Source organism: Lonchura striata, chromosome 10 (genome assembly GCF_050655825.1).
Source record: "Lonchura striata isolate lonStrDom1 chromosome 10, ASM5065582v1, whole genome shotgun sequence".
Taxonomy (NCBI): domain Eukaryota; kingdom Metazoa; phylum Chordata; class Aves; order Passeriformes; family Estrildidae; genus Lonchura; species Lonchura striata.
In genome coordinates this window covers 6,180,475-6,191,865 of record NC_140712.1, presented here as the reverse complement: position 1 = coordinate 6,191,865, position 11,391 = coordinate 6,180,475, and the positions used below count along the sequence as shown (strand labels likewise).

General features: G+C 54.5%; 1 protein-coding gene across 1 annotated transcript; it reads left to right on the top strand.

The window, feature by feature from the left end:
- Positions 1-3,917: 3,917 nt before the first annotated feature.
- On the top strand, positions 3,918-11,188 carry SCAMP5 (secretory carrier membrane protein 5). Its single transcript, XM_021547236.3, has 7 exons — positions 3,918-4,022; positions 5,565-5,641; positions 5,914-6,042; positions 7,730-7,886; positions 8,538-8,639; positions 8,799-8,916; positions 9,005-11,188. Exons 2-7 carry the CDS (start codon positions 5,635-5,637, stop codon positions 9,197-9,199), a joined length of 708 nt encoding a protein of 235 aa, XP_021402911.1. The 5' UTR covers positions 3,918-4,022; positions 5,565-5,634; the 3' UTR covers positions 9,200-11,188.
- Positions 11,189-11,391: the final 203 nt, after the last annotated feature.

Below are 11,391 nucleotides of genomic sequence, written 5' to 3'. Positions count from 1 at the left end.
TCTCCCCCCTCCATCTCTAATTGCTGCTTAATGAACTCTGCTTATCGCAGCCTCCGAAATGGAGGCGGGAGAGGTGCAATCACAGAAAGGCTTCCAGAGGGTGCATTCCCCCCAAGGCCAAGGCTGTGCTGGGAGCAGGGGGGCATTAATGACAGGGGCTTATTTTCCCTCTGCAGCGCTTAAAATGTAAATGAAATTCATTATTAGCAACTCCGTTGCTAATTACCATCTGAAGCTATTCATTAGCCTGTCAGCTTATTTGTTGGAGGACAACAGTGTGGATGGGTTACTCCAAGCCAAGGAATAGCTGAAATGAGCTCAGTAGGGTGGGAAAGGAAAAGCAGAGATGGGGGGACAAAGGCACAGACAGCTCCAGCCGTGGGGAATCAGGGAAACAAAAGCTGGAAAAGAGGATGGGGAGTCCTTTAAAATGGAGAAGAAGCAAATGGGGAAGGCAGGAGTGATGAAAAAATAAGAGTAAAAGAATTACATGCTGAGTATTGTCTGTCTGCCCTCCTTGAGCAGCCACTCTGGTTACAGTGGGACCCACACCCAGAGAGTGTTTTCTGGTTCCCCTTTCCCATTACAGTTTCTCTCTGAGCATTCCAGTGCCATCCCAACCCCATGCCAGAGGATTTCCAAATCCCTGTGGGACCCTCTTGCCTGGTCCCAACCCCACAGGAGGTGTGAGCTTGGAAGAGCTGTTTGGGAGAGCAGCCAAGAGGAGAGCTTGTGGTGACAGGAATGGAGAGGGCTGCTGGATGCAGCACAGAGCCCAGACAGACCTGGAAAAGTGGGGAAAAAACCCCAGAAACATATTCCTAATGGAGATCAGAGCAGGTGGAGAGGAGCAGTAACCTGAGCCCCTGTCCTCCACCTGCCCTCTCCATATTTTCTTTCATGCAAGGTGGCCCTGGTTGGGAAGAGGACGGAAAGTGGGAGCATCCGATACAAGGAAAGTCTCGGTGCCATCGCCCATCTCTGCGTCACATCGGCGCAGCTCAGGTCTCAGCCTCTCATCACGTTGCACTCGGCAGCGGGCTGATGCCAGGGCACATTGCAACCCTGGCAAAAGGGGTGCACAGGCACCTCCAGGATGCCACAGCTGCAGGGATCCCCTGCCCTCATCCCAGTCAGGGTCCAGAGCTGCTGCTTCCCAGCAGCAGCCCCCTGAGGATACAGCCCAGGGCGCAGGGGCTGTGCCAAGATGCCAGAGGAACCCTAGGAGCACCCTAGGGTGGCACCAGCTCTCTGCTGAGTTCTTATCCCTGCCATAAGCAGAAAATTACAGAGCTCAAGATAATCCTCATTTTGAATAACCCAACGGTAAAAGAAAAGGGAAAAATCCCTTTCATAAGACAAATCCCTTTGCAGAGCTCCAGCATAATAAGAAGAGGGATGTTGTAAGGACCCTGAGGACATTAATAAACCTGAATGTTCCTCACCAACCCCATCTAGGACTCCAACCCCCTGTGCCCACGGCCCAGGAGCTCTTTTTAAGCTCAACCCAGGGGTCTCAGTCCTAGTCTCAGCTATGTCAGGACTGGTTTCTGGGTCAGCTGCAGCTGGTCTGGACTCCAACCTACCGACTGACACTAAACTGGACCTGTGGATTGATTTCCTTGTTTTTGAATCTGTTTGCTTGCTGAGACTTTGCTGCTTGATGCAGCCTTTTCTTTGGGCCTGCCTTTCCTGCCCAGCCTGCCCTGCTCAGGGAGTGTGGGATGGACAGGGAGGCTCTTCCACCTGTTATCCCTTGGCTCTCCAGGCATCCCTGTGAAGCAGGGGAGAACATATCCATTTGATTCCTGAATATCCCTGACTGGAAAACCTGCAGGCAGGCAAAAATGTGGCAGTGCCAAGGGCAAGGATCAGCTCTGTATGTGACCATTCCCAAAGCCTCAGTGGGATGGGAGGGTGCTGAGGCAGCAGAGATGCAGGTGGGGAGGAAATTCAGGTGAGAGAAAGCTGGAGAGAAAGAAATAAGGGACAAGAATTCAGCCCCAAATATCCAGTGTGCTCAGTGTCCACAGGCAGAGCCAGAGCAGCTCTCCAAGGCGCTGAGCATCTCCAGTGCTTGGCGGGAGTGGGAATCCATGATCCCAATCCCACCCCTTCCTTCCTTCCCCGCTGCTGGGCAGGGCATGGAGATGTGCAGGGGTCCCTGTTCTCTCAGGGGGACAGCTCAGGGTCCAGAAAGGGGTCAGAGTGGACAGCTGGGCCCCCTGCTATGGGGTCATCTGTGGCATGCTGGTTTTCCTGCTTCCCTCTATTTTACCATCTGTGGAGCAGGCATTTTCCCTCTTTCTGCCAGGTTTCCTTCCTTGCATGCCCACAGCAATGCTGTTCCCCTGCTGAAGGGGTTTGGCCACCAGGGCTCACTGGTGTAAAGAGATTTTGCTGCTTCCTTGCCCAGCTGTTCTCATCTTCCCGTGGTGGGATGTTGTCCTTACTGCCCCTCCATGACCCTTGAGGGTGGATGCTGGGAAGGGAAGATGATTTAGCTGTCAAATAAAGAAATTTTCACAACACTTCACTGATATTCTCACAAGCACTAAGGCAGGAGGTCCAAGTGGTGTGCACAGAACTCTGTGACACTGAGAACAAGGGACACAGCCTATGGAGCACTCAGCTGGTTTGGGACTTACATCCCTTTTAGGAGCTTCTGAACCTTGTCCCGTCTGTGAATCAGTCCAGTCCCTTCCCCTGCCCTCCACATCCCAACCTTGGCATCACTGGCAAAAGCAATCAACGTCTTCTGCCCTTCACACGAGCCATTAATTAATTACTGCTTCCAGAATGAAGCACATCAGGGCATGGGCATGGCGTACCCCAAGCTTGGCCCTGCTGGTTTCCCATTGCCTCCTGGATAGAGGGAGCCTGTGTACCCTGCCAGGGCTGACCCCAGGGCCCCTGCCCTTCTACCCACACAGTGCTTGCCATGCCCTGGGTAGGGATCATGCACTCCTGCCCCATAGAACCCCCATCCCTATAAAGCCCCTCAAGCCCACTCCCACCCCTATAGAGCCCCCACTCCTGTAAAGCCCCCCAAGCCCCATAGAGCACTCCTAGTGCCATGAAGCCCCCAGCCCTATAAAGCCCCCCAAGCCCCATAGAGCATTCCCAGCCCTATAAAGCCCCTCAAAGCCCATATAGCAGTCCCAACTCCATGAAGCCCCCAGCCCTGTAAAGGCCACCAAGCCCCATAGAGCTCTCCCAGCTCCATGGAACCCTCAGCTCTATAAAGCCCCCCAAGCCCCACAGAGCATTCCCAGCCCCATAGAGCACTCCCAGCCCTACAGAGCCCCCCAAGCCCCACAGAGCACTCCCAGCCCCACAGAGCACTCCCAGCCCTACAGAGCACTCCCAGCCCCATAGAGCACTCCCAGCCCCACAGAGCACTCCCAGCCCCATAGAGCACTCCCAGCCCCATGGAGCCCCCAGCCCTACAGAGCCCCCCAAGCCCCACAGAGCACTCCCAGCCCCACAGAGCACTCCCAGCCCCATGAAGCCCCCAGCCCTACAGAGCCCCCCAAGCCCCACAGAGCACTCCCAGCCCCACAGAGCACTCCTATCCCCACAGAGCTCCCAGCCCCACAGAGCCCCCCAAGCCCCACAGAGCTCCCAGCCCCACAGAGCCCCCCAAGCTCCACAGAGCACTCCCAGCCCTACAGAGCACTCCCAGCCCCATGGGGCCCCCAGCCCTATAGAGTCCCCCCAGCCCTACAGAGCACTCCCAGCCCCACAGAGGACTCCCAGCGCCATGGAGCCCCCAGCCCTACAGAGCCCCCCGGCAAAGGCCCCGCCCCTTCCCCTCGGCCCCGCCCCTCCATCCGGCGGCATCAGGACCCTGGACAGCGGCGGGCGCTCTCGCGAGATCCCGGCGCTGCCCATAGCCCGGGTGGCGGCGGCGCCGCAGTCTCGCGAGAGCGCGGTCGCTGCGGCAGGAGCAGCACCGGGCGGGCGGGCGGCCGCCGCCACCCGCCGGGGACCGGAGGGGACGGGACGGGTCACGCCACGTGGTGAGTCCCGGGAGTGTGGCCAGGGGAAACGCCGCGGCGTGAGGGCGCTGGATGCTCCCCCCTGGGGGGCTGACTGCCCTTTGCACCGACCTCCCGCTCTGCACCCCGCTTGCGGGGTGGGGGGGGGATGCGCGGCGTGGGGGCAGCCGCGGTGACCCTGCACACGCGTGGGTGCACCGGGGACCGAGCGGGGGTTGGGCCGCCCTTCTCCCGGATCCAGGCCGCTGCTGGGAGACTGCTTTTGGTGGGGATGCGTGGGGCATGCAGCCCTTCACGCGTGGAAATGCACGGGCAGCGATGCACGGCGAGGCCGAGCCCTGCCTGCCCTCCCCAAACCCACCCCACGCACCAGAAGTGTTTCTTCTCGCTGCCACCACCTATGCGATCCCCCGTCCTTTTTCCATCCACTCCACCATATTCCTAATTTTGCAAAAACACCCCAGCCGAATTTCTGGCTGTCCCGGTGCTTTCGCCCCACGGTGGCGCGGGTGTGGGGCCGGGGGTGCCTGGCCGTGTGTCCCCGCTCCCGACACGCGTGGGTAGGGGCGGCCGGGCGGACGTCACCGCGCCCGAGGGGCTCGTATTTATAGCGCTGGCGGGATGGAAGCATCCGGGGGCTGCCGGCCGATGCCGGGGACGGCGAGCCCTGGGGAGTGCGAAAAGACCCCCAGAGACAGCCCCCCATCCTCCCGGGAGCCCCCGGCACCAACTGCCGGGACCCCGCGTCCTGGGAAATGTGTTGGCCACAGCCAGCTCTGCCTGGATAGCTGGGAAAGGGCAAAACCTGCAGGCAGGTGGGGATACGCCATCTTCACCCTTCTCTTTAAAACCTCAGGTATTAACTTTTGGCTTTAATTTTGGCCATAATTTTCACTTCTGGCACAGAGCTGAGCATGGAATGGTCTGGGAAGGTCCTGGGATGCCGAGCTCCCCCCTTTCCCACCTGCATGCTCTGGAATGAGGTGCCAAATGACATGAGTAATTGTTAAGCCAGGCACTCGAGTGACTCATTAGTGACAATCGCCACTGATTTATTTTTTTTTCCAGCTGGTTTCTCTGCTCTGATTTTCTGCTCCCTTTTTTGCCTTGTTTTTGGTTTCGGCTTGCAGAGATGGCAGCTACAAGGCAGCCAGGTAGACCCCTGTGCTGAAATTCAGCAAAAAATAACAATAATAGATTTTTTTAAAAGAATTATTTTGGGGCCAGGTGATGAACTTGAGGGTTTCAAACTGCCCACAGCCACCTCCTTTCCCTGCTGCCCTACCTGGCCCTCTCCTGGATGTAGGTCAGTTACGAGTGGGAGGCCCCACATCACTGGATCCTCCCGTAATCTTCTGCCTTAACTGGTACATAAGCCTGAGCCAGAGGAGCCAGGATTTATCACACTGCCAAGCAGGTGCCAGCCTGGATGTGTGATAGTCCAGAGTGTCACAGAAGTGAAGCCAGCTGCTGTCCTTGAGTTGTTTGGGAACGGGGGGAAGGTGAAGGCTTTTGCAGATGTCCCTGACCACTTCAATCTTTTTTTCTCTCATTCTCCTCCAGCTTTGCTAAAGCTCCCACGTTTTTCCCAAGTATTTTTCCTGAGGAGCAGAGAGGCTGAGCGTGTGCCAGCATGGCAGGTACAGGGGGCTCTGGAGATCATCGTGGGCTCTACTGGCCATAATGTCACCTCGTTAGTCACCAGTGGGGTGGTGGGTGTCCATGGCTGCAGGATCCATGTGGCCAGTGAGGGCTGAATTTGATCCTTTTGGGTGGATTGGTTGTTGCAGTTTCCATGGGAAATCCTTAACTCCTGTGTAAAATTTGTCTACTCTTGGGGGTTATTTAGGAAGCCTCTTGCTTTTCATTCAGCTCTGGGCAATGCCTGACACCAGTGAAATTTTTTTTGCAGAAAAGGTGAACAACTTCCCTCCCCTGCCCAAATTCATCCCCCTGAAGCCATGTTTCTACCAGGACTTCGATGCGGAGATCCCACCGCAGCACCGGACCATGGCCAAGCGGCTTTACTACCTCTGGATGTGTGAGTGGCTGCGTGGGAATGGCTCCAGTGGGATTTGTTTGCCTCTCCAAAGGCTGCTCCTCTGGGAGCAGCCAGCTGAAAGGGCAGGGCAAGGTCAGGGGAAGCCCTTCTCCCCCTCCAGGCCTTGGTGTCTCCTGTTAAAATTCAGGAATGAGAGGTGGGTTACAGCATCCCATGGATCCCAGCCCTTCCAGCCTCCAGGATGGAGCTGTGGAGCTGCCTCAGTGTCCCAGAGTCACTGGTGATGATGTTGATGTTCTGCTGTAAGAAGGAGATGGCTCAGACTGGAGGGCTGGTGTGCCTGCTCCCCAAAACATGGAGCTTGAGGCTTCCCAGAGCTTGCCTGTTCCTCTTGCATGCCTCTGTGTGCCGTGCTGTGCTAACAGAGCTGTCACCAGCTTCCAGCTCTTCCAGCTATCCTGGATCTCTCTTCTTCACCAAACGTGGGCAGGGAACAGAGCCAGAGGGACAGGTCACACCCCAGCATAGGCGGAAACGTGCACAGCTCCGGGCAAGCTGGCACAGCATTTCATTTCTTTCTAGAAGAACTCAGTTCCCTTATCAGGCATTTCCCCTGAACTTTGGAAGCATCAGTGCCCAGGGAGTACCTTGTGCTTTAGGGGCAGGTCAGGAAGAGCTGAGCTAACACCACAGAGGTTGTGTGTTCCTGCTTTTGCCATGGCACCAGGCTGGCATCCCTGGGGCTGTGTCCCATCAGGGAGGTGACCCTGGGGTAGCTCCATCATGTCAGGAGGGTCCACTTGTTTAAGGCATGGGAGGAAAAGAGCTGTGCTTCCCCTGGGAAGCTCTCTTGGGGGTGTTCAGTTCCCTCCCCATCCCAAACAGGATGTTCTTCCTCTTAATGTAACAGAGCTTGGTCCTTGCTCCTCAGCACCAGCACCAGCTCTTAGAGCCAGTCACTGTCCCTTGTGTTTTGCCTCTGGAGCTCCTCTCTGGGGCATTTTCTCCCCACCAGCCCCTCAGACACCCAGCACAGAGTGGCTGGAAGGTCCCTTCATGTCTTTTAGGGCAGCTGAGCTCCTTCCCTTGCCAGCTGCAGCTCTCAGGCAGGCGGTGGTGGGAGGGCTTTCGCTCTCGTCGAAATAATGAATCATTCTCCGAAGTCGGAGGCGTCAGAATGCAGCTGAGCCTTCTCTGCTTTGTCCTGTGTCTGCCGAGCTGGGATGCATAGTCAGAGCCCTTGTGTGGCCTGATCCCAAGCTGGGGTGGGCGAGGGAAATGTGTCACCCCCTGAACTGGCGAGGCGGGGTCCGGAGTTCAGGATTTAGGCTCTCAGTGGTGCTCGGGGAGCACAAGCTCCTTTAGCAAAGATGTACCTGGAGCAAGCAAAAAACTTCACCACAATTCCTCCAGTTTCCTTCCCTTAGTGGAAATGTATCCTGGCTGGATAAGAGCGGGAGGATACAACTGCTGCCAATCTTCAGGGCCCAGGAACTGCTTCGAGAATTACAACTCTGAGTGATACATTGATTTTCCTCCTGTTACACACCTGAGGCCTGACCCCCTTCTTTCCAGCCAGCCTGGGAATGTGCTCTCAGCTTAATTTAAGGGAAGTCCATCTAGGGCAGGGCTCCGAGGCCACATCCCTGGGGTCGGGCTCCTTGGTGTCTCAGTGCCACCCTTGCGTCCGTGCTACTCTGCTCTGTGTGTGTGTGTGTGTTTGCAGTGAACAGCATCACCTTGGCGGTGAATCTCGTGGGCTGCCTCGCGTGGCTCATTGGAGGCGGCGGAGCTGTAAATTTTGGACTGGCAATTCTCTGGCTCATTCTCTTTACGCCCTGCTCCTATGTCTGCTGGTTTAGACCTATTTACAAAGCTTTCAAGTAAGTGGTCGCACCTGAGCCTGGCTTCTTTTTGCCTTGTTTTCCTTCATAAACGGTCAGTGTTTAGCTTAGGGCATTGCCTGACTAACTGGGGGAATTAATTTTTGTGCAGCCCTTTAGCTTTACTTTCGAACCTTCAAAACCAGAGTGTTTGGGATTTCCTGGGGGCCAAACCCCCCATCAGGTGATGTAAGGACACTTTCCTTGTCCCTCTGTGCAGTGGTGGGGGACAGGTGGTGAGGATGCAGCTGGGGTGCCACTTTCCCTCTCATCCCTGAGGCATCTTTTATATTGTTCCATGAATCCTTGAGGTGTTTGTACAGATTACCCATGGTGGTGAGGTCAGTCCCCAAATCTAGAGAACTAGGGGTGTACTTATTCCCCATGTGGGGTGGTGTGAGCTGAGCTGTGTCCCAACATTGATGTCCTCAAGCCTAGCTCACTGAGCCATAGGGAGGGTCTGGTGCCCTGTGGCTTTCCCAGGTAGCCCTTGACCACCTCTATCCTCTTGCAGTTTCTCCTTTGCCTTTAATTTTGCTTTTCATCACCCTCCTGCTAAATCATGGCCAGGTCTGATACGCTGGAGCATCTCCCTTCCCTTGGAGTGCAGCAGGGATGGAGGTGCAGGAGTGACTGAACATTCTCTTGCAGGACAGACAGTTCCTTCAGCTTCATGGCCTTCTTCTTCACCTTCATGGCCCAGCTGGTGATCAGCATCATCCAGGCAGTGGGCATCCCTGGATGGGGGGTCTGGTAAGGAAAATGCTGCTGTGTTGGGTACAAGGGTGGTCACTGTGGTGTTTTAGCATCTTTGCTGGTTCTCTCCTTGGGGAAGATGGTTTGAGGAGTTGGGAGGGTTCTGGCAGTAGGGGAGAGCTGGTGAATGAACCAGTTGTTTCCATCTCCTTGCAGTGGCTGGATTGCAGCGATTTCCTTCTTTGGGACCAACGTGGGCTCGGCTGTGGTGATGCTGATCCCCACTGTGCTCTTCACAGCCATGGCAGTCTTCTCCTTCATTGCCCTCACCATGGTACGGCAGGAAAAACAGGGGTTCCACATCGCTTTGGGTGCCCCTCCTGCCACCCCAGGCGCTCAGCCCCTCTGGCTTTTCCCTGCAGGTGCACAAGTTTTACCGGGGCAGCGGCGGGAGCTTCAGCAAAGCGCAGGAGGAGTGGACCACGGGGGCCTGGAAGAATCCCCACGTGCAGCAGGCGGCCCAGAACGCGGCCATGGGGGCGGCGCAGGGCGCCATGATGCAGCACGAGACGCAGTACTCGGCCACCCCCAACTACACCTACTCCAACGAGATGTGAGCAGCAGCAGGACTCTGTCCTCGGGAGGAAGAGCTGGGGGGGAAAAAGGGAGGAGGAAGCCTGAGCCGAGTTTCTGCAGCTGTCTCAGAAAGTCAGAGTGTACCATAATGGTGGTTCTTTTCCCGTCTTTGTAACGAGATCTTTTGGGATTTTTTTCTTTCCTTTTTTCTTTTTTTCTGTTTTTCTTGTCTTGAGCTCTTCTTTTCTCCTTTCTTTTTCATTCTGAAGAGGCCGTGAGTTGACCTGCAGGGCTCTTGTTGTGTGTGGTAGTCAGTGTCCGTTCACGTGTCTTCTTTTACCCTGTGGAATAGTGTACGGTGGTGGTTTTTTTAATTACTGTGGTGGTAGGTGTATGTTAGAACTTCATCAGCCAAAAGCCCCCCCATGCCCCCAAAAAGGGAAAAAGAGCAACCAGCACCCATCTTCCCTCTTGGAATAAGCCCCGAACTTTGGGTTTTTGATGTGTGTGAGTTTTCTCTTTCAGTTGGTAGTGTCCAGCCACTTGACACTGTCTCAGCAAGGGCAAGCAATCCTGGGAATTCTCCTTTTTTCTTTTGCTTTTTAACTAGCAGGTGGCTGGCTGATTTAGGATTAAAAAAAAAAAAACAAAAAAAAAAGAAAAAGGGGAAAAAAATATAAGAAACCCTCAATCCTGCTGTTGATATGCTGGAAGCCAAGAGATTCCTAATCTACACCCTGGCTCAGGATCTACAACTTCTCTCAGTGTGTGGTGTTGTAAGTGAGTAGTTTACACTTCGATGTGGAGGACCAGTGTGTGTGTGTGTGCACGTGTGTGTGTGTGTTGGGGAGCAAGGACAGGTTTTCCCTGTGGGATACAACCATCCCATTACAGATTCTGCATCCTGAGTCTGTTTTTTTTTAAGGCTTCTGTTTTGAAAAGCAGCTGTAAAAGCCACAGAGCGTTCCTCAGAGGACCTATGCCTGGGCAAGGCTGCGGGTCAAATCTTGCCACCCCGTATCCCAGGACATCCAAGCAGTCTCCCTGCTCATGGAAATAGCCAGGCCAAGATTTGTTCCCGTTAGCTTTGGAGGTTTGTGCTAATTTAATTCTCTTAAGGAGACCTCCAGGCTGGAGGGAAGGACTCCTGCTCACTTGTGCTCCTAAAAAGCCTGGTGAGATGTGGCTGTGTGTTTTCCTGGTGCAGAAATCCCTTTCAAGCCCAAATCCTTGCCCAATTTGGGGATGTCGGACATTAAATAATGATCCTGCACCCTAGCAGGAGGCAGCTGAGCTCAGACCAACACTTCCTGGGGAAAGTGACTGGCACACCCTGGAAAAGATTATGAATGGGAGCATAAATGGGATGGATGCTGCAGGGCAGGAGTAGGGAAAGCTACTTCTCTGAGATGCTTTTCAACTCTAAATGCACTTTAAATAAGCCAAATTTTTCTCCAAGTCCTCGAAAAGCAGCCCAAACAGAATCCAATCCAGCCTTTGGCTCCAGTATCTCCTGCCTGGCACAGGGAAGGAGCTCAGTGTGCCACCAGCCAGGACTGTGCAAGTCCCAGGCCCCCTATCTGTCCCCTCCAGTGATGCTTGGATGTGACCCCTACCCCTGAGAATCACCCCAAAAAGGACCTTCTCTTCTCCAGCAAAGCACACCAAGACTAGTTTCTTTTTTAAGGGTGTCACTCCAGTCATTCTGCAATAGGCAGTCGTCTCTTGACCAGACTAAAATGCAGCTACTGATAAAATGCCTGTCTGTGTGTGTGTGTGTATATATATTTATGTATAAAATGTCAGGAGAAAAGTAATCCTTCGCTAAGCCTATTATGTACTTAATCAGGTTTAAATATTGTGCAATCCATTTCTAGCTCGCCTAAAACTTAACTCTGCCAAACCACGTGCTCTGTCATCCGTGTCTGAGAAATGATGGATTAAGTGACTTCACCTCTTGCATTGACAATAAGATGCATCAATAATAACTGTAACGAGCTGTAACTAACAGACATTGCTTCAGCACCTAACCCTCCTCTCCAATGTGTCTCCTGAGTGTGTGAGCGCTGAAATGTCCCCGTGGCTCCAGCCAGGTGGGAAACTCAACCCCTTGTTCTCACCTTGGTTATTTGTAAGCTGTCCCTGCTCCAGGTGGGGCTGATGCAGGTGTGATCAAAGCGTGGTGGTGCTCCCGAAGCCCACGGGGTGGGAGAGATGGGGTGTTCCTGCAAGA